Below are 24,055 nucleotides of genomic sequence, written 5' to 3'. Positions count from 1 at the left end.
GAAATTTAAAATATCCTCTTCATGAAACAACATTGGTTCAATACTATTTTCTTTACTTTTTAAAACTTAAAGAAAAAGGAAAAGCCTATGGGTACATTTTCTTAAACATTCCAATGTGAAATTGTTGCTATTACTGCCAAGACATTTAGTTATGGAAACTACAAGCCAGTAGTGGTTCACCAGCATTTGATTAAAAGCATTTGTGGTGAATGTGAGAAACCAGAATTACAGTGTTAGGATGCTGAAATATACTGAAAAACCTTCAGTTATTCTTTAGACGTGATATGAGATGATGACAATACTGACTACCTCAGCGCAGAAAAGATGAAAACTGAGTTTAATCCTTCAGCTAATCCTGTTTTTACAGGAAGCTGTTATCCAAGCCCTTAAACACATCCGTATTTCTGTTGGTGGTGGTTTGTTATTCGGTTGAGTTTTCTTTTAATAAACAGCTGCTTGTTAAAAGATTGATGGTTATGCAGATTTAGTGCATTGCAAATTCATTAAACCCAGCTGCTGGCTGAAGTAAACATCTAATCTTCCTATGATGCTTGATCCTTACACAAGCATAAACTACTGAAAAACTCACTGCAATGAACAATTTTCAGAGCAATGCATAAGCAGTTTTCAAACAAACCTAGTGTCCTGGGTTCACATACATTATTCAACAAAATCTAAATTGTATCACTACATACCAATTAAGCAAAAAACTGTATTTCAGTCAGTATGGCAGTACAGATGATGCATATGTATGTATGTATAAAATACATTATATCTATACATACATTTTTAAACATATATATAATTTTATCAAATACCCAATTGATCCATATATAATGTGCCAAATACATGTTACAAATTCAATCTTGATTCAAACCTATAACCTTAAAATGTTCTAATCTTCTTCTAACTGTTGTACAGAAAATATTCTGTCACTGCCTTCTTAAGGGAAAAAGGCATCCACTAATAAGGCAGATGTGTGTGTGTATACACCCACACCCACCCACCCACCCACCCACAAAGTACACACAATTTGGTTCATTTTCTTGCCCACATTACCTGATCGTGGCTTCAAGCCAAAAGGGATTGTAGTGTTTGTAGTAGAAGACATTGTTGGACTTTTATCCTTGTTCTGTGCAATTCAAGAACAGAAATCTAAGTAAGAGTAACATCCAAAGTATCTCAGCACAAAAGACTATACAAAAGTAAACAATACTTCATGCTATAATTATTCCACCGTAATCTGTTCACAATATAGCCTCAAACCTATGATATACTCCCCTTTCTATTGTATCCTATTCCTTTGCTGGAAAGGATGAGTTTCTGACCAAAGACTCCTCATTAAGGACTGCAGTGACAGGACAAGGGGTAACGGGTTCAAACTTAAACAGGGGAAGTTTAGATTGGATATAAAGAAGAATTTCTTTACTGTGAGGGTGGCGAGGTACTGGATTGGGTTGCCCAGGGAAGCTATGAATGCTTCATTCCTGGCAGTGTGCAAGGCCAGGTTGGAGAAAGCCTTGCGTGACATGGTTTAGGGAGAGGTGTCCCTGCCCATGGCAGGGGGGTTGGAACTTGATGATCTTAAGGTCCTTTCCAACCCTAACTATTCTATGATTCTAAATATTCCCCCTCTCTACAAATAAGCTCAATTATTTCTCAGTTTTCTCCCATGTAATCACTTGGTTCCATCAAACATACATTCCTGTGGCACAGTACATTTAGAAAAACAAAGCAAAGAAATGTTTATCCTTAGATACATTAATTTCTTTCACAGAATTAATGACCATTCTGCATGGTATTTTTTCCACACAACACTGAATTTCTGCTAAAGAACAGAAAAGAGGAATTTAAACATACACCTCAGAGCAGGATCACCCCTGACCCAGAACTAGGCTAAGTTGCAGCAGGAAGAATCGAGTAGCAGCATAAAGAAGGTGAGGTACGATAATCATACTGTCAATGGTAACACAGAAAGGGACCTATCACCATACTCCATAATGGGAGCCCTATTTAAAAAATTATTCACTATTTAAAAAGTGATCCCTCAAGAAACTAGGATCTATAGGAGTCTCATCACAGAGACTGGTGGAAGGTGGCTGGGTGCCCATGAATTTGCAAGTTGTTCATACACAGTATGATGTAGAGGGAGAAGCCCTATTTCTGCATAGAAAATATGAAGGTAAAAAATCTCCATAAGGAGCTCCCTACACTTTCTCTTTTTGACCTTCTGCTCAGATTTGTACTGTGAAAGTGACAGGATCAATAAAATCAGGCTCCTCTCTGAAAACTAATCAAGGACATGACACAATGTGCACAAAAACTGCGCTGAAACCACTAGAAACTCTTGTGCAATAAGGAAGAATAAAAAAAAACGGAAAATCACAGAATCACAGAATGGTTTGTGTTGGAAAGGTCTTTAAAGATGATTTAGATCCAAACCCCGCTGTCATGGGCAGGGACACCTTCGACTAGACCCAGCTGCTCAAATCCCCATCCAACCTGGCTTTGAACACTGCCAGGGATGGGGCAGCCACAGCTTCTCTGGGCAGCCTCTGCCTGTGTCTCACCACCCTCACAGCGAAGAATGCTAAAATACGTAACTCAAGTTTATTGGAAAGTATATTTTATACCCTAGTGAATCGTTAAGATGACAACAAACCACAGGCCAAATAAGACACACCACCATTATTGATGAGCTCAGTCATATTTTCTGTGATATTCAGTTACATGTTTCATTTAGTATATGAACTATTTATATGAAACATATAAGAGACAAACATCACCAGTACCTTACCTCATTATGGGAAGTTTGTCCACTTGTATTCCAAACAACTCGATCATTCTGCATGTTTGGAAAAGAAGGGGGAAGGAGGAGGAGGGAGGGAAGGAGAAAAGATTTCAGCAACTATATTAGTGATACATCACAACAGGAGATTTTACTCATGATACTCAGATATAAATTAATACCTAATTCATTCTTTTTTACTGAAATAATTCATTTTCATGAATAAGAAACACTGTTATTGCTAGTAGAACAAGACTTTTTAAATTATTCTCAAAGATTTTTCATTAACGTTTTCATTTCAATCTTAAGTAATTATAACAGCTTTTATAAGATTTAAAGCTTTTTGGTTCAAATGCAGTATCCAATTTTGTTTCACAGATTTTTTTGTAATTAAACTACCATCAAGCATTTAACATGCAAATGTTTTTAATATATACTGGAAGAGGGAAGTATTCCATAATAAATTATTTATAACTTTATAACTTTTGTTACTACTTCCGCTGTAATTAAATTGGAAACATGTAAATCACATTAATAAACATGAAATAAAATCATTAATTCTGCATCAATCATAAATCAGCAGAAGCACAGTCCACATGTACAACGGCATATGTAGAAACAAATCATAACTCAATTCAAAAGCATTTGCATTTCCTTAGGGGCATTTTTTTTAGTAGCTAAAAAATGGGAACACAAGTAAATGACAGTACTTGGAACACTTGGTCCCAGCAGTCAAAGAGCTTTCCAAAAAATAGCAAGATGGGATGTAGGATTACACACCCATTTTGCTTTATGACCTTTCTTGGCTACTTTTCAAAATTAAAGGAAATTCTTCAGCTTTAGACACATTTCATAATATTATCTCAACCACTGTATTACCTAGGATAAACAGAAATTTCACTCATCTGATCTCAGCCAGTCTACCTGGGACTTGTATGCTTGAGCACTCCTGTGCTCAGGGATTATGTTTTTGTTAAATTCCTGCTCTTTATGCCTACATTGCAGGTCTAATCTCTCTCACAGCATGCAGGTCACGTCAGAATTTTTAGTTTATGATGCATTTAATTAATTTAGTAGCACAAGTAGTAACACGAGCATTTACTGTACTACACAGAATGTAGCATTATTAAAAACTTGCAAGAGCAGTTCCTATTTCATGGAACATGCCTAATGATTCCACCTGCATAATACAATCCAGACCAAGATCTCTACAAGTGTTCAAGATTTATTTCTTCCTTTCAAGAGATTCTTAAAAAATGAATCAGCAGTGTCCTTGTTAAATGAAATGCAGAGACCACACAGATCTTGATACTGGATTAGCCTTATGTGTCAATCTCAGTAATGTAGCACGAACCATTTCACAAAGTGTAGCGGTCCCAACATACAACGATATAACAAAAGATAAACCAACTCAATTTTCTTTTTTTTTTTTTTTTTTTAAATTTTGTATCTTAAAGAAAAAACAAAGATACATGCAGACTATCAAAATCACAAGGATATAATGGGAATATTTGATAGTAATGATGATTACATAATAATATTTGAAAAGCATTAATCTATTCAATGTCTGGATAAGGTAGAACATATTAAGGCACTACCAAAACAGAAAGAACATTATGTAATTTTATTCTCAGAATCTTCTTGCAAGAGCAGTCACAAAAATCCTTATACAATCAAGATCTGAAGTAATAACATATGCACCAAATATTTAAAGTAATTTTTTCATAGTTCCTTTATTTCTAGATCATTCCAAGGTACAGAAAACTTAAAATATTTTTGAAACTTTAAAACTGTAATCTCAACTTATATACCAGCTGTTTGTAATATTAAACACTTTAAAAATACTGCTGCTATTAACAAAAACACAGCAGTGTATATAGCTACAAGTATTCAGGGTGAGTGGGATGATGAATCAGGTGTTTTATTTTATGGAAAATCTAACCTTGAGGTGCCTTATTTTTGCAGGGGAATGCAACCATGGCATCTACTACAGTTTTTATCAGAAGGAAAGAGTCTTCCATGTCTTATTAATTTCATTATATCAGTTTTTTGACACAAGAGATGGGTCTTAATCAACTTCCCATTTATAGCCAAATGTTAAGATAAGGCAAAAAAACAAAAAAAAAAACACAAACAAACAAACAAAAAAAACCCCACCCCAAACCAAAGGGCCTAATTTCAGTATAGTTTCCACACACAAATAGAACGCAATGATCCTTTTGAAATGTGTTCCACATTTATTGCATCTAGACACCTCCATACCTGGCTCAATGACCATTTTTCACCCTGTTCACAAGGTCTCACTTCAGACTTTGCTTTCTCCATAACCAACTCCCTCCTTCTCTGAAATTCTAGTTCCTCTTCAGCATTTTCTCTCTGTAAGATAAATAGCTCTTTAGACTGTGCATCACTGGAAACAGAACTATATCATTTTTTGCATAACATTACCTCAGAAGTATTTCTTACAAATACAGTGATAAAAAACAAACAAAGTAAGCAGATACTATATACTTGCAGTTCCAGTGCTAAAAGTTAGATAACGTAAATCTAAACAAAGCAATACACAAAGAACACCTGCTTACCAGTCAGGATACAGATCAAATGATAAGCAGTATATATCACAGTGTAAAACTCCAAATCATACTTTATATACTCTTTATAACTATAATGACAATGTTCCGGCAAAACACTGATTTTTAGTTTATAAAATATGTTGGTGTTACCTTTAATGAACGCACTGTTTCCCTGCACCAGAAGAGGGAGATAGTGGAGTGGGATGGTAGACAAGTACACATAGCTGAGCAATGAACTGGCTTATATTGAAAGTTGCATACAGGGAGATTAAAAAACCCACTAATATAAAAAAGCAACTGACAAACCTAGAAAAATGTTATGCATACACCTATAAAAATAAAAAAAAATAAAAATAAAAAAATCCATAAAAACGTTAAAGAAGAATTAGTTTTGTCCTCTAGCCTACTAAACTTATCCCTTCCCTACTTGGCAGATTAATAATAGTTAAGATTGTTGGCTTATTTCCTGTCTTCCCCCCCATATTTTGTTTTAATACACTCATTAACGTACCTGACCAAAGGAAGACATCTCCATCTGCATTTGACCGCTATGTACAAAGATAAACATATGCAAATATGTAATTTGTTATGTAGAAAATTTAATATGATGAATCTAACAAATAGTTTCTTAAAAAAAAAAAAAAAAAGGTAGATAAACACACTTTACTGTAGATTCCTGAAATTCTAAAGCTGTTGCTGGTTCCATGGGATACAGATTCACATCACTGCTCTCTGAAATATCCATGCTTAATCTGCAAGGTTTGAAATAGAAACATCGCACTGGGGTATAGCTTTAGTAACCACTTTGTTCAGTATTTAATTTCAAACAATGGATATATAAAATACTTTCATAGCCATGGTTTTAACCTGCTGAGTGTTATCTCTCAAGAACTTTCTGAAATGCCTCCTGATGCTTCACTGTCACCAGTTGAATCAAAGCAACAGTAATGTTTTCATCTGCAAAATGTCATCCTGAGCAATGTCTTGTATTAAAACAAAAGGACCTGTTTATTGCCAACAATGATGCCATTATCTAGAAGACTGTAGATTTCTATATCCAGCCTCTAGCACCCTGTGTTCAAACAGAAGCCACAACCCTAGTTAGATATTCAAATTTAATTACAGAGGATGAAAATTAAGCAGTGCAACAATAAATTCACAACTGACAATGACCTGAAAGAAAGCAGTGAATATAAGAAAGGGAATATAGGAATATGAAGCAAATGTCTGAAAATATTGGAAGAGGTTGAGTCTGAAATATTTTTGCTTTCCAGAACTGAATGCTGTTTGTGTGCACACAGGATGCAGACTTGAAAAAAAACACATGAAAGTTTTTGTGCATCTTAAACTAAGGAGCAATGGAGGCATTTTAATTCCTTTGTGGATCTAGATAAGGACAAAAAAATATCCAGTATGAAAACCAAAATTTTATCACACTACTTTATATAATGCAAGCATATCACAAACTGCCATGTAATCCAGTAATTATAAAGGAATTATTAGGAAATTGTGGCCCAGAGGACTGAAAAATCTACATAATTATTTGGCAACTATTAAGACACCTAGGTGTATCTTGCCGGGCAAGGCTGGATGTTAACATACAGGAGACATACATTCAAAACCCTGTATACTGCTCAGTAAATTAAATACTCATTTTAAGGTCAGAAAAAGAAAGTGCATCCTAGTACTATACAATAAATAAATAAATAAATCCAAACAGTAGAACGATAGAGACATGCATGATATGATCAGCCATTTTTAAGAGCCACATTTTGAATTTACTGTAGTGCTGCTAATGAAAGCATGTCTGAATATGCATGGAGAAAGATTATTTTTCTGTATTTTCTTAAGAAAAACTAAATATGTAGAAAATTTTGCAGCAATACCTGGCAAAAGCAAAATGACAAAATCTGTAAAGTTAACAAGTAATAAACTTCATATGAGGTGCAGAAGCAGAGGAATATTACCTTGCGGAAACCACAGGAACTAAAAAGCTTTCAGAATTTGTATGATTTTTATTAAGCAAAAATGCTTGTGATTCAAGTATTTAGTGTGAGATTCAAGAATTTAAGTATTCTTTATATGATTCAAAATGAAGCCAGATGGCCCTTTCTCTAGAAATACCAACAGGAGTGGATTTCTGTGCTCAAAAGTACAAAGTTCTGCTAGGTGGTAAAGTTGTATCAAAATAGGCATTTAAACTAAAGAACAGTGTAGTCACAAGATGATCCAGAGAAGGAAGGAAGAAGACACAAGGATACTTAAGGCTGGAAGTGACAAGGAGGTTTTTAGCCTTCCAAGAAATGAAGCTGTAAACCAGCTATCTCATAGAAGTAATGAAGAAAAAAGTTTTGAGATTAACTGAATCAGTTTCTGAAGGTAATTACACAAAGAAAAGCAATAGCAAGCATCTGGCCAGAACTACCTACACCACCCCTTTCAGTCTTTTTCAGTAAGACAAGCATTTGTTTTCTATCAAATAGTTATTCCACTATTTATTCACAAATCCAGAGTTATATCACTTGACTTCAACCACTTAGGCACCTAAATTAAAAAATCTCACCTTCTGTAGTCAGGGAAAACCTACATAATTTTCTCTAGCTGCCTCTTCCGCTTTTTGATTTCAGAGAGAGACTACAGAAACTCCACCACTAATTCAGGCACCTCCTTTATATCCCCCACTGAGGTGGGATGAAGCTGGGCCAAAAGACCTTCTCCATTCCCAAAAAATAAACCAAACACGAATAAGTAGTGTATAATTCCTAGAAGAAACCTGACAATTCTAGACCAAACTTCAGAAAATCACAGTAGTGTACACAAGACAAATGGCTAATGCGTGTCTCCACCTCAAAATTTAGGTTTATTTCATACCTGAAATCCTTTTTAATTTACTGGGAATTATGTCTAGGTACTCACTGCATTCTAGAGAGAAAATGCAAGTTTCTTTCTTAACTATCTAAACACCTCCTGAAAAACACTGGTGTGCTAATAAAGCACTTCATAACTCCAGAGAACTTTCAAACTATTGGTTAAAGAAGAACTCTAAATTTATTCACAAAGATTTTAAATACATTACATTAATACATCAGCTATTGTAAGCATACCTGTTGGGATCTTGTAATAAATCTACTGCTTCTCTTAGTTGCTCTATCATTGCTATATCAATAGTTTGTTCTTCTGACAAACTTATTCTATAACAGAAAACAAAAGCATTCAAGAAAAGAGGTACAACAGCAATTATCAAGGATAGCCTAAATTTCACTTTGTATCTTCCAAGTGGCGTGCAAACAATATAAAGGGGAAAAACAGCCTCTCTGCACACCAGTATGTGCTGAATTTATGCAGTTTCTCCTGAAAAACCTCCCCAGCACCTTGTCTTTAACAAAGCCCCCCAACCTAATACATACTTGCATAAATGTGAACTTACATAACATTCAGCATTCAATTAAACAGACTGACTTCTAAAATTGAAGATACTGAACCAATATTTGACTCTTAACTGCACTCACTGGGTGCGTTGTTTTAACGTAACTACTAAATACAATGATTCTTTTAATGGACCAGCATGCTTTCTTTTGCTTTTCAGGATTTATAATTCTTACAAATCTCCTGTTAGTTCTGCCAATAAGGCTCTTTCAGAAAGGACTTACTCTTTCCTTCCTTCAGTTTTCATTTTTAAATCATACAGGACTCCACTGTCCCAATGACTGACAGCTTCACAGCACACTGTCATATTAAATCCCCTTTTCTTATGCAGAAGCCTCAGCAACTGATGCGCAGTTGCTCTGCTCTTGAATTAATGTCTGTAAATTAACGATTGCGTCAGGGTTAAATTATGACAAAAAGACAACTGAGGGATTTTTTTACACTTAATTTTTTTAAAAAAGAAGAAAAGATTGCAAGTTTTTATAAAATTGTCTTTTTCCAAAGCCATTAACAGACCAAATATCAAAATACCTCCTCAAAAAACTTGTTTCTACATAGGTAAAAATATTACAGTATTACCAGTGCATACAAATTAATTAGTTTTAACATAACATCCACTCTATTCAGCAATAATGTGTAAAACACTGAGCACACATGAAGTGCAAGGCTGTGCTTCTGTCATTCCTCCAACTCTACAAAGTTATCAATTGAGAAGAAAATGCCAATTCTTTGCACAAAACACAGCTAATTACTTATAGACACATAAAATATACTTACATTTCACCTGTGTGCCATTGTGTGTCCTCTTCTATTCTCAACAATTCATCACACTCTGCTGCTCTACTCTGCAAGTAGACAGTGATATTGAGAACTGAACTTTGCAATTAAGTAGGCACATAAATATTGCTTTCAGATTCAGCACTGACCTAATTTATGTAACAGTTTAGGGTGGCTAGTTGAAGCAGTTCAACGATTCTGCTCCACTCCTCTCTCTACCTCTTTTAAGATACTGATTACAAGATTTGCTATTCGCTGCTCAGATTTTATTGAGGTCAATAGCCCTTACTCTCCTTTAACAGTAAAAGAAGTCAAGCAGCATGAGAATTCTTTATTCTATGCCCCAGATTTTATTTATAGTTTTCTGGTGCATGCAAACAATGCCTCAATTAAGCACAACTCTGAGTCTCCTCCTACCAGATCCAAATTTGTTTACAGAGCGAAGAAATTCCAAATATGCAAACAGTAGCAATTACATACTTCATCCACAATTAACAGCATTCCTACTTGACAATTTTAACAGCCATGTTTGCTGGGTTTTTTTAAACAAATATGCATGCAAGAATTCATATTAATCAGCCAGTTATATAGACATAAGAGTTTAAAATGTCCTAACTAATTATGACTTTGAAGTGCTACTTCTCAGAAAAAGTGACTCTCTCTTCAATGCTTCCTTTTGATGTCTTGCAAATTTTATTTTCTCTTTCATCTCAGACACACAGGAACACTGAAGTAGTTCAGCTGCCAGTAAAGACAGAAGGTCTCTAAATGGATGTGCATTTGTACTAGTAGAGAACAATCAGCAGAAAACAGAGAAGCTTATCCTCTTCTGAGTCATGTGTTTGCCCCATCAGTCACATCACCCTGCTACACAACCCTGCTACATGTGTCACTGAAGAGTGTACTGGCTTTTCTAGCATTCCCCAAAGATGGCCCATTTTCCAGTGCAAATCCTCAGTAGAATGAATAAAGCCATTATTTTTAATTTTTCTTCTCCTTAGAGGAATGAAGTATATGATATTTCCCACAAGAAGGGCACATACAAGATGACAAAAACACAGCACTTATTGTAGAAGGTGATCCTCAGTTTCTGGGCATAACTACGTAGACAAGATAAAGCCATATAAATTAGGAATAGCATTTGAAAAACTACAAACTCCTCTAAGCCTAAGCTCCTCTTCTGCACTGCACATTGTACTGACTTTATGTATGGTTTGGTTAACCAGAATTTCAGTTCTAGAAGACCCCCTCCACTGTCCCAAAAGACATTCTATTATATGGTTTAATGTATATCAAAGAACACAACAGATTTGGAAATCTGCACAAGGAGGAAAACTACCCAAGTTCAAAACCCTCAGAATAAAATGGATGTACTACCTGTTAAAGTCATAAGTTGCTGATATCAACCATCATAATGTTAAAGAAGATAACAAAATTTAAAGAAATTAAACTGCTCACTCTGTCAACACCCTTATACTGAAATTCAATACAGTAACTTGTATTTTATGGAACCAGTGTCTGCAACATGTTTTAGATGCTATTATCTTGTTATTATAGAGGACATTCCCCAGAGACTAGTCTTCAAATGATTGACTACTGAAAATCAGATGATGAAGTGAGAATAAAGAGGCAGGCAAATATAAAGAACATACATAATATAGTTATTACATAATTATAGTAAAATATTCTGTAATAATAAAATTGTCATAAACTTGCCTTAATGTAACTCATAAATTCAGTAGTAAGAGTATCTGTTTCATCAAACTGGTCTTCTATTTCTCTTGACTTATCACTGACAATCAAGTGAGAAGATACTTGATGGAATTCCACTAACAATAAAAAAAGATAGAATTATTTCTTGTTCAGCTCAGCATTTGTTACTCAACATAATTTAAGTGTACTGAGTAACAGAACTCAAAACCAAAGTCTAAATTCAAAGCACATTAAAAACTTCAAACAAGTTAATATCTTTGCATTTTAACAAGTGATGTTAACTCATTTCAAACTTGTAATAAATCAATACCCTGGGATCATACACTTATAGATCAGAAGCACCACAACAAGCATCAATGGAGTAAGTTTTGAACTACACCAAGCATGTCTTGCTAGTACTGGCGCAAGAACACAGCTGGACAGCTGCACAGTGTTACAATACATTCAGATGTGTCAGCCAGTGCCTTGCGGTTTAGTGCAATTTCAGTTGCAATGCTGTAACAAGCAAAGACTTTCTTCACAGAATTCAAAATGGTTCAGAGCCTTTACAGCCAATATCATATTCTTATTTGCAGGAGTATGAGGCAGTAGTAATTTTCTCCTGTTTTAAGTAGTCTGATCCTATAACTTACCTTCTCCAGCTTGCTAACAAACACTGTAGGATGTAATTTTCTTACTATCTCACTTTGTATTAAGTCCAACTACAGAAATGGACTCTGCTTTTGTACATTGCTAACTCAGAAACTGAGTTGCCATTTGATAAGTTATTACACATTGATACTACTGTTTGGGAAGCATGGTTTAAATCAATTCTCAGTTTTCTTCCCCCAGTTAGAACCAGAACTTAACTCCTGAGACAAGGTGTAATATGTTCACTGGAATTGCTACGGAAAATTACTATAAGGACCTTGATTCAGTATGCTTAAAAATGGTCTAAGTAGCACACTTCTTTTTTGCTATTTTACATGACTGTTATATACATGATCAAAGCCTTTTAGGTAGGGAGGCATTTATTATAAAAAATTTAAATAGGGTAGTGAAAATACCTGTTGTTCAACTAGGATATCAGCAAGAAAAATCAATTTAATAAGGCATTTATCCAGTACAAAATTAATCACTGAAACTTCCAAAAGAAAGTATCAGGGAATAAACCAGATTTAATTTAAAGATAATGTATGTAGACTGCTGAGAGACTGATGCCAGTTGGGCTGTGATTTTCACAACTGAATTTACAGTCTTATAAATGGAATTATTGACAGAACTTCTCTGTATTTAATTTCCACTTTCTTTACATTCCAACCTTTTCTTGAGTTAGCATGGTGACTTGAATCTTCCTTTACAACATGATCTTCTTCCACAATGTCCGACATTGGTACATTAAAGCTGATAGTGTCTTCATCAGATGGCTAAGAAGAAATAAGAAACACTGGTTTCAGCTCAAATCAAGAGGGATAAAAATGTACATATTAGTAAGAGTGCTCCTTGCAGTGGTACGGCTGCACTGTGCTCCTCTCTGCTTTCCTGGGACTGCTGAAGATAGAGGCTCCTTCTAGACACCAATGTCTGTAGACAAACTGAGCCTTGTACCACAGCCTTTTTTTCTTTCCCTCCAAGATTCTTCTCCCCTACTTTGCCATGCAGCTTGTTAATTTAATGCCAAAAGCAGATTACATTTGTAGGCTAGCTTCTAGTAGAATTATGCCATTCTTCCTACCTTTAAATGTTCATATTCCACAGAGAAAGTATTTTTTTAAATCGTGAAGTTAAGGTTTGTAATAAAGGAGAGAGCAAATCTTTGCTTTTAAAAAACTGTACCCAGATACATGTGGTTATTCCTATTTGCCAAGACTACCCTGGACTTCACATATTTTGTAAACGTGGGCCACCATATATTTTCCTCTTTATGAATAATCTGCATATTATTAACTCTATGAATTCACTGGCTGTATTATGCTTAAAGATAAATAATTCAAAAGGATAGTCAAGTATTTGACAAATACTTATCAAAAGGATGAAGCTTTATAATGGAGTGAAATAACATTGAATAATAACTGTTCTAATTTGTTAATTTTAACATAATTTTCAACATTAATTTTATTTTAAAATTAAATAAACTAATACCTCAAACAAAACAAAACCCCAAGCCCCACTCCAAATATTCTAAGCACAAAAGTCAGTAGTTCTTTTAGACCTGAAATAATGACAATCCAACAGCTTAAAAAAAAAAAAAAGGTGGGGGGAAGAGGGGAGACACATGCACAGTATAAATCCACTCCGACAGCCAAGGTTACATTGAAGTTCCTTTTCTTTCAGGCTGTATCTCATGTGACATTTAAGCACTAAATTTGGTTATTCTAGATCAAAGAGTCATGTTTTGTTAATTTTGCAACTATCATTAGAAAATAGTACAGTAAAATGTTCTTACATTATTACAAGTCCTGAATACTAAAACTGGAAAGATATTTTTTTTCTCAGCAGAGTAACACAGTTTTTCAGAAAATATTTTGGAATGCTGGTGTAAAAAAAGCCACTTGCCATTCAATTTGGAAACAGAAAATCATTTTTTCAACAGGCTATTTCTTACTTTCAGGGTCTACAGAATTCTGAAATTGATTTTCCAGGTGTTTCCTGCCAGTATACTATGAAATAGAAACTATCCAAAGCAGCCTATGATAATATGAAACTATTGCTCCTTCTTAGGTGAAACACATCTTTCGTTCAGAGTTTAATTTTTTCAGCTAGCAACAGAAGGAAACAGACATAAAAGAATCAAAAACACTTAACATTATTCCAACAATGAATTCAGATTACACATTTTCAGATAATTTTCATATAAATTGTTGCTGGTTCCGATGTGTCACTCTCATGGGAAATAAGGCAGGGACACCTGGATTTTAAGAAGTACCCTCTTGTTTTAATGAATTTTAAGGGGGGAAAAAAGGGCCAAAGGGAGGTGGAAAATGAATCAAAATCCTACACTGTATCTGAAAATAAGGTACTCTACCTTAAAGCAGAATTTGCCTTCAAGTTGCCATGATCAATTTAACAGCAACGCTACATGGCTACATAGTTGTTTGACTTGAAATGCGGAAGATGACTACAGCTCTGAAGAATTGGCCCTACCAACAAGCCAGTCGGGAACACATGAATTGTTAATTTCTTCAATTACTATGTCCTACATGTATGGACCCAAGCTAATTAGCAAGCTTCTTAAAAAATACAGCAGCATTTGAAAAAGTGAGTCACTTAAATTCCTGTTTTTAAGTTACACAAATGCAAAATGACATTGTATTTTTGGTGAAAGAGCTGAAACACAACAGCCACTGTCCTTCAGAGTAAACTATAATTTCATAGAATCAACAGAATGGCTTGGGTGGGAATGGACCTTAAAGCTCATCTAGTTTGAACCCCTTGCAATGGGCAGGGACACCTTCTACTAGAGACCAGGTTGCTCAAAGCCCATCCAACTTGGCCCTTGAATACTGCCAAGGATGGGACATCCACAGCTTCACAGGGCAACCAGAGTTCAGTTTCTCATCACCTTCACAATAGGGAGCCTCCTAATATCTAATCTAAATCTCTCCTCTTTCAGTTCAAAACCATTCTCCCTTGTCCTATCCCTACGTGCCCTTGCAAAACTTCTCTCTCGAGAATTCAGTGCCCTTTAGGCACTGGAAGCTGCTCTAAAGTCTCTCAGGACACCTTCTCTTTTCCAGGCTGAACAAGTCCAACCCACCCACCCTGTCTTCATAGGAGAGGTGCTACAGCCCTCTAAGCATCTTCATGGCCCTCCTCTGTCTGATGTCTTTATAAAAAAAAAAAGGTCCAAAAATGTGTTTAATGATTACTTCATGTCTGATAATTTAATATTTATCTAGTGTTTAGAATGTAGACTTCTGACTGTAACTAACAATGTATGTGAATCCTGACTCTCAACATGTAAATATTTCTTGCACAATTCTCATGTGTAACATGGTTCTCATATAAGAAAACCTCTGTGCTAGTAAAAAGTTACTGGTTCACTGTTGGTTGTCTTTAAAACGTTTTTTGCAGCATTCCAATTGCTACATTTTGATTACAGGAAAGATGATCTATTTTCTAAAAATGTTATTAATAGCTAAAGTGGAAGTTCTGGAGTAACAGTTTCATTAACAAGCTAACTCAGCTTCAGGAAGTGTAAGAATGGCAAAACAGTTAGTAAGCATCTCTGAATGGACTGCATACTCTTACAATTAGAGGGAAAGCATTAGACGTCTGCCTGTAAATCATTCTACTTCATTTCCATCTAGCAAGAAACTTGCCCAAATACTTGGAAATCCCTGTGGGGTTTGTTTGTTTTTTTAAGCGCTTTTGTATTTGAAAGACCAATCGATGTGTAAGTGGAATCATTTTCAATTTGCTTTTTGGCAACTACAAATTCAGTCTCTAAGCTTGATTCTTTCTATTTTTGTTCCAAAAGCCACACAATACATTTTCCTCAAAGGAGAAGAGAAACACCAAGAATCAGTGGAAAGTTATTTTAAGTAGCAAGAAGCTCATTCTTTGATGAAGCTTCTACACTACAACAAACCACCATAATCACATCACAGAACATACCAGGGCTGGGCATGCTGAATTCCTGTTAATTTGCAACAGGAAAAAATCATCAGAGAGAAAACACGTGACAAGAAGCCAGATGTGTAACCTTTAACTACTACTTTGTTGGAAACAGCAGATGTGGATTCCGGTTTCTTTCCTCATTCTCTAGATAATGTAAATTAACTAGACACTGTCATGAATTTTCTCTGTTGGTAGATTGTTGACCATTTTAAACCAAGTATCTCACTGCCCTCTCCAGAAAGCGTACAGACACACGCACACAAAAATACCATAGTCTCCTTTTATCTTTGCTTTAGCCATTTCTTCGCAAGAAATTCATGCCAAGGATGTGGTTGCAACAGTTTTGATGGCCAAAAATGTATCCATATTGTTACCCAAATTAAAATATAGCCAAAATAAGGGTGCTGGAAGTGTAGCTGAACACAAAATTCATGCAGCTTACCTCTGTTGCTGACAAACGTTTATCACCATTATCACTACCAACACCTGAATCTGAGTCCTTTTTACTTGGATAGATGTCATCAATGCTACATGTGAACAAAAATAAATAAATTAGAATCAGTAAAAAGCTATTGTAGCATTTACCATTAGAATTCTGTCCTGGTTTCATTTAAAACAAAGCGAAATTCTAACCAGTCTTAACAGGAAAGGGTGAAGTAGCCTAGGATGGTTAAAAAGTACAAATTTTAAGTCTGGTGATAGGAAAATTGATGAGATGGAATGACTGGCTAGCCTCAGGATTAATGAAAAATCACAGAAATCTGCTATAAGGCTTACTTTTGTCTATACACTAAGTAAAAATGCTTAGTTGCTACCTAAGTAGCTCAAGAGTCCGACTGAAGTCATTTAGCCATGCAATAAGCAACTAAACTAGCTGAACTCAAACTGTAGTCAACTAATATAATTATAACCACTGATGCATTAAAAATTGAACTGCTATCTCCCTATGGCTTGAAGTAATTATTAACACAGAAACCTCCTTTTAGTGCTTTAAAATAGAGTTTGAAATTTAGGTTTTTAGAAAATCACACTAACAATGGCAGCTGCTCTCTCTTCTGGTTTCATGACCTAATATGACCTCTACTCATTTTAAAGTACACTAGTAGATTAAACACTCCCTTTAACTTTATATTTTTTAAATATTAGTTATTATCCCCTCATTTGCAATCCTGAAAGCTTTAGTCCTGAATTCAGATTGACGCAGCAATTTAAACAAAGAACTTCATCAGCCTTTACATAAATAAGGTATTTGATTAGCCCTAATCTTACCTTATCTCTCATCAGTTACTGCCAAGGAATTTTTTGTAGAAACTGCCTATGGAAATCCTAACTATGTTATGTTTTTATTTCAGATGTGTGAAGTTATTCTCTAAAATAAAATATTTTGTAATTATTATGTGATAGACCATTAGGTGGTTAGCTACCAACTGGTATATACCCCCTTACCCAAACTTGTATGACCGTGCATGAAAAAAATGTCATACAGGACATGACATTCCTCTCAATTTTCTTGTGTACTAAAATAACAAAACAGAAAAACCACTGGTGTTTCCCAAATGGAAAAACTTACTCTTCAGCCTGGATTCTTCCTAACTTTGGTATTTATCTGATAGATAATCAGATAAAGAGGTGCCTTCAAACATACATGGAAGAAAACAATTTACTTGAAATCTGATCTAGATGACTGAAAGGGAGACTCCATAACAATTCTTTTTTTTTTTTTTTTTTTCTTTTCTTCCCCTGGGTTTTGGCAGCAAGATATTTATTTTTATTTACATTAACACTTTGTTTTCTCTCAAGAAAAAAAAAAAATAAGGCATGATCATTCTTTCTCTGATTGGTTACATTAGACTTCCCATGTTAGCAAAGACAGAGCTGGCTAAAAGCTGGTTTCCAATTAGCTACGGAGATTCTCATAGACAGAAATTCTTTTGAATCTATTTCCTGTCCTTAAACCACCATACTAGATGACATTTTCTAGATACTTGGTGCAGGACATTAAAGACTTTTGTCTTTCACTTTGCTAGCAAATTATCGCATTTCATTTTAAAAGGGTCTCAACATTCATGCAGTTCTCTTTGCTGGGTGGATAAGCCTCTGGATGAGTAACACTGCTTGAAACAACTGTGTGTCATATAAATCACAAAACAACACAGGAAAATAAAACTTAATGTGCTAATAGATTTACAAGAAGTTTCTAGCACCTAGTGATACACCTGAATTACTTTGAATATATTCCAGTAGGCAATGAGTAAGAGGTTTGATTTAAACTAAGGTTCACTTCTAAGCAATTTCCTAATGTGCTGCTAACTTTAATCAGAACCGATTGTTAAAAATACTTTGTTATAAACTCTTGTAGGTAATTCACAGAATAAACTATATCACAGCAAAATAAATCTGTTAAAAAGAGCATTCTAAATAGCACCTAAACAAATAAAACTCTAGTAGCTAAAGATACAAAGTATTTTTTTCACTTTATTTCTAAGTGTTACATGAAAAAAAACTAAGTGAGATTTTCATACATACCTCTCTTCCACGGGTTGTGGCAAATGCTGTTGTTCTATGGCATTAAGATACAGTGAGTCTGCTGTTTTAATCTGACAAGCCTGTACAGTCAGATATTTGAATATATGCACCTTACCCTTTGTACAAATCTGTTAGACAACAAACAAAACCAAAACAACCTAAATTTATAACTCAAATGAAAGAAATAACTTATTTGAAATGTCACTTAGTGTAAAACTACCTGAAAACCAGCTCATATCGTCACAATAAATATCATGTAAAGGAAAATGGATATTTTATTTTATTTTATTTTTTTACTAAGAACTACTTCAATTACCCGATCAATTATCTGTGCATACTAATATAAATGCCCTCAGGAATTAAGACAGAAAACATGAAAAGAATGTATTAAAAAAAAAAAAAAATCCAAGTGAACTTTACACTCAAAAAGAATTACAAGACATCCTATTACTAACTGTAAATTGAATAGCCATTTTCCAAAATAAGTCAATAATGAATTTATCATGTCGTTTCTATGTAGTGACATGGTTTTCACTAGCACCCAGGCATCTTCACGATGCATTTCACCTGTATTTTTAAATTACTTTTCTGTAACTGCACGCAATATTAAGGCTCAAATTAAATTATAGACTACTTACTTGTGCTGGTGGAGACTGCAAAGGATTATTCTCAAGCAGTAATATTTGTAACTGCACCATCTTTCTAAAGCATATTGGAATAACAAGCACTTTATTGCAGGAAAAGTCAAATTTTACTAAGGGAAGCTGTACAAGTTCTAAAGGTAACAAAAAAAAAGAGAGAGAAGGTGTAATATCTGTATTTATTCTTTTATTTTTGTTATAAAATAATATTTTTCAAGAAACCTTATTTTGCATTCAAAAAAAAATACAAATGCAGGCAGACATCAGCATTTACTTTATATGAGGAAGGGAAAGAGTATTACTATTACACAAGCAATAATAAATTTTAAAATAAATACTTTGAAATACATTTTTCTCCTGAAGCTCAGCTGACAGTTCTCACCCTTCATTCACAGGTAAGTACTTGCGCAACTTAAAAGGTGCCTAGAATAATAAAGATAACTCATTTAAAAACTCTCACACACTGTTATTTGGTGAGTACCACTGAATGTTATATTCTGCAAACTCAAACGGAATAAATTTGACACACAGTAATTACTTTTTAATCATATTTGTTAACATGATTAAAAAATGCTTTCAAAATGCTAATAAAAAGAGCTATCATATCAGGAATTTTAATTTGTTTGATTTTACCTTGGGGTAAAACTTCGAGGTAATTTCTTCTGACATTTAGTTCTTTTAAAGATTTCAGCTGGCCTATCTGTTGTGGCAAAGCTGTGATTTCATTACAGCTAACATCCTACAGCAAAAGAGTAATAATAGAAAAATATGAGCTTTTGGTTCCTAAGTGTTAAATAATACAGATGTGAAATTGTAGCTAATCTGCTATTACCGTTCTAGCATTTTATTAACCTGAAAACATGCAACCATCTAAGTTGTGTCTTCACAATACAAAACTAAGTACATGAAAAAATGGTTACACATTACTTAAAACCTAGAGTGAATTCACATTTAAAAAGAGTAAAGTTACTTTTCAAAGTTAATTTAACTTCTATCAAAACATTCAAAACCATTTGCTTAAGATGTTCTACTTTTTTCATCCCATGTTATTCATAAGAACAACTCAGTACCATCATTCTATAACCAAACATGTTTGGATAAAATATAAAACTGCTAACGTGTGGATCTGATTTTTTAAAAAACGTTCTTGTTCTTCAGGAGGGAATATTTAAACAAAATAAACTATAAAATGGCAATATTCTGTATTTATGCTCAGGAAAGGCATCTATTTGACTGTCACATCATATGGGTCACAAAAAAATTGGACAGGTCTTGCTTAATATTATACAGATATTCAATGTATTATTATAAAAGTTACTTCTTAACTGCCTAGACAGATTCCAAGTAGGTCTGATTTTGATGACTAGATACAACTGGTTTAATAATCTGGATAAAACTGGAAAACATCCTCATTTCAGCATTCCTAAAGGAGTAACAGCTATAAAATTGAAAGCATAGGGTTTGGCTATAGTGAGCATAATTTCAAGCAAAAAGTTTATACACTGTAGTATTACTGTGATAAATATTACACTTTAACACTATTGGTAGGAAGAAACTGCTACTAACATGTACTAAAGATCAACTCCTTGAATCAAGTCAGTCTAAAATTAGGTAAGTTTGCAGACAGTAGCTATCATTTTTGCTGACAAATGTGAAACCCAATGTAAAATCAAAAGGACATTGAAATCTCTGCTTACATCCCAGGCAATCTGCAAATTTGAGTACTATCCCAATTATGCTTCCATTTCTGCAATGAAAAAAAGGAAACAGTATTTCATAGCATAAGAGTAAGTGGGTTATGCCAAATTTTCCTGAATTGCCCACGCAATACTTTTAGGACATTTGCTCCTACTCGCAATTGTTTCAAATGGATTTCTACAGTCCTGGGAAGCTCCTGGACTACAAACATTTCCAAAAGTCAGTCAATTTTCCAAGTCACCTTTGCAAAGATGGTTGCTTTCATGCTAGGAAAATGCATTAACTTCCTATCTTCAAGCCTAAAAACTAGTTAACAGAAAAATGATAGTAAAAGTGAAATGTCATCTGGCAACACTGCTCGATATATCAAACAAGATTCTTCTTGTAACAGAATCTCACCACTGCCAAAGCTTCCTTCCCTTGTCAAAACAGAGTCAGGATATTATTTCAGCTTTTAGACAAGGAAATTAAAAATCCCAGTTAATGAGTGTATCTTTTGCCCAAGTTGCTACAAAGTGTGGTTAATTGCAGTGATCCCAGATCATTTATTTTTAAAGTTTTACTGTCCCATTTTTAATTTACAGACTTTAAATAACTTCATAATTACTCAATTTTTAGAGCACATAATTTAAAGTCACCTTGTGCAGAGAAACTTTAGACGAAGTGCACTTACGCACACACATCAGAACAAGTCAGAGGAAGAGAATTTTAAACGAAGTGGAAAAAGCCTGGCAGTGCATAGCCTCAAAACCAAAGTCAACTTACAGCCTTTCAAAACATCGTCAGTACGACTGATCTGTTATGACACCATGTCAGTATTCACAAGATCTCTGGAGACAGTAGTATCCTTCACCCTACTATACACTGCAGTCCAACATTTTTTATTAGTTTGAATAGCCATGAAAAACAGACCTGTAACATTATTTCTAGTTATACTTCTGCTCTTGATCATTACTAGACTTCATGCATGTGTACGTGACAGTGTTTATCTTTCCCATTACTTTGGCACTAATGGGAGCAATACTATCAAGTCAAATGTCTAATGGCTTTCAAGATAATAATTTCTTAAAGGAGCTATGCAATCAGGAGTTTGGAACTTCACTTCATGGACATATGCAGCCAACTGAAGTGCAAACACGTATTCAAGTTCTAAAGGGCTGAAGGTCAGACTTCTTGGATTAATTCTACTTTGTTCTCATCAGTTATGCCATCTCCTGTCATGACAACATAATTTCTCAAGATTAGAGATACGTAAGGAGCGGTTCAGTTCAACATTTCTGTGAAAAATGGTGTAAAACCAAAATTAAAATTATCAATGCGGGGTATTTTTGTTCATGATAAAGTTCAAATAGTCTTAACCAATGAAAGTCAGTATAATATAAATAAAAATGTATTATTAAAAAAATGTGTTTATTAAAAAATGTATTTATTAACACACACAGAAGACTATCCAAACCATCCATGCTGATATAAGCTTCCTCTTTACATCCATTTTTAAATCTGGGGCTCCTGACTGAGCTGTTACTCCTGAAAATCAGGTGGATTCTGTCACAGCTTGTTACATACAAGCTATACTGAATAGTAAAAAAAGTTACATGGTGCATGAGCACATGGTCCTTTTAGGCAACAGAAGGCAGAAGGTCCCACTTAGTCAGGGTGCTGGTCCAGATTAGATGAATAAACTGAAGGACATAAAACCCAGCTGAGAGATTTAAAGGCTTTCAAAATGAGACAGCAGTATCTGGGAGATGGAGAACAGAATTTTACTGTACATCTAATAGCTTGGGAGTACAATTAGTGAGCCATCTCTGCCCAACTACTTTGATGGAAACTTAAATTTCAGATTATCCTCACACCCGATTTGCACTCATCTTCCCAGCTGATAGCAGAAATATGATTAGAATTATGCAGCCGCAAATAAAAGTAAGTTTCCCAACCAAATTTTGCAAATAACCGTAATACATCTGTAGGGAAAATAATGTATATGTTATTTTGATGCTTCCAAGATAGCTGACAGACCTATATAACCCAAAACTCTAACATTTAAAAGAGTTCATGTCAAGAAGTTTGGTGAAAACAAAAAATAAAACTCATTTGCTATGTACACAGATTTTACAGAATGCAGCTCATGAAACACTTTGGGAACCTGAGAGCACTCAGCAAAGTCCTAGTGATACAAGAATTGCCCACAGTCAGGTGGTATCTGTTACCTCTCAGGATCAATCCCCCGGGCCAGCCCCACGCCAGCATCGCATATGCACCAATAGAGCAGCATGCCCTGCCAGAAGGCTGGGTGACAGTCCTACTTGGAGGCCACATGCTACTGAGGCTGGCATAGGTCTCACACAGCTGAATGTTTTGTGGAACAACTACAAAATGACTTAATTGGGGTTTGGTGGGTTTTTTTGTCTTTCTTCATTTTTTACTCATTTTAGAACAATGATGACCTTATTATCTAAACTGCATTGTAACATACATGCCAATACAGATCTTGCCGCTCAATCCTATCACTATTTGCTTCTTCCAATACATCACAGTTTAGTCATTTCCAGCTAAATAATGCAACTTATTTCACTAGAAATGTAGCAAGCATTCATGGTGGCATTACACTAAGTAATCAGGTCATCTGAACAGAACCATACCCAATTTAACAAAACCTTGTTATTCACTTCTCTCCCACCCACTTCTAATCACATGAATCTTCCAGGCCGCCAAAGAGAAACGTTGCTATAGCCTCTCATTTGAAATATTTTTAGAGCAGGGATTGTTGCTTTCATCATGCCAAAGAGCAACACTGAAATTATACTGTAACTGGAAAGCAATATGAAAATCCAGTATTCCAGAAGTTAAACATGTGGTTTGTTTAAAAAAGCCAAAACAAATCCTATCTCATTTGAACATAATCAACACTGATTTTCAAGCTTTTAGTTTTTAACTTTTCTAAAATTCTAAAATAAGGATTAAGGGCTACTATTAAACTGTGTACAAACTCTTACTAACAAATTAAACACTTTCAGCAACTACAATGCAGTTCACTTACTGGTGATTCAAACTTGAAATTGGAGGGGAAATTAGATATGAAATCATTTCAGCAGCTCTTTACTGAAAATATTATTACAGACCTCAGTTAATACAAATTAAAGGAATTATTTTCACCAGACAGAATTCAGGCCAAGTCTTTCAATTATTTCACATGAGCCCCCGCAAGCTGGGCAGCATTTAAATTAGAAGCAATCAAGCAATAAAAGGTTCCAACTGTTGTTTATTATCTATTAATGTTATCCTATCCCCTAAATAAGAATGTGTTTAATACT

At 34.7% G+C, this 24,055-nt stretch overlaps 1 protein-coding gene across 9 annotated transcripts in view; it reads right to left on the bottom strand.

Annotated features, from left to right (window-relative positions):
- LRCH1 (leucine rich repeats and calponin homology domain containing 1) overlaps positions 1-24,055 on the bottom strand; it is a 118,358-nt gene that overhangs the window by 32,415 nt on the left and 61,888 nt on the right. For 5 of the 9 annotated variants that reach the window (XR_009725376.1, XR_009725377.1, XR_009725380.1 and 2 more), the window contains exons 4-16: positions 19,677-19,782; positions 19,041-19,177; positions 18,403-18,530; positions 16,319-16,403; positions 12,578-12,683; positions 11,281-11,393; positions 9,565-9,632; positions 8,466-8,552; positions 6,024-6,113; positions 5,873-5,909; positions 5,051-5,164; positions 2,798-2,845; positions 1,060-1,132 (exon numbers count right to left, since the gene is read on the bottom strand). Coding sequence is in view for 3 of the 9 variants with exons in the window: in XM_061353074.1 (XP_061209058.1) it covers positions 1,060-1,132; positions 2,798-2,845; positions 5,051-5,164; positions 5,873-5,909; positions 6,024-6,113; positions 8,466-8,552; positions 9,565-9,632; positions 11,281-11,393; positions 12,578-12,683; positions 16,319-16,403; positions 18,403-18,530; positions 19,041-19,177; positions 19,677-19,782 (1,192 nt within the window). In the remaining 6 variants the exon portion in view is untranslated. The remainder of the gene's footprint in view (positions 1-1,059; positions 1,133-2,797; positions 2,846-5,050; positions 5,165-5,872; positions 5,910-6,023; positions 6,114-8,465; positions 8,553-9,564; positions 9,633-11,280; positions 11,394-12,577; positions 12,684-16,318; positions 16,404-18,402; positions 18,531-19,040; positions 19,178-19,676; positions 19,783-24,055) is intronic. The other 4 variants (XR_009725379.1, XM_061353075.1, XR_009725378.1 and 1 more) reach the window with 3 other exon arrangements.

Source organism: Neopsephotus bourkii, unplaced genomic scaffold, assembly GCF_033783945.1.
Source record: "Neopsephotus bourkii isolate Nb327-2 ecotype Australia unplaced genomic scaffold, CSIRO-AGI_Nbou_v1 NB_663, whole genome shotgun sequence".
Classification (NCBI taxonomy): Eukaryota; Metazoa; Chordata; class Aves; order Psittaciformes; family Psittacidae; genus Neopsephotus; species Neopsephotus bourkii.
The sequence above is the reverse complement of the archived record's forward strand: the minus strand, read 5'-3'. Positions and strand labels throughout refer to the sequence as shown.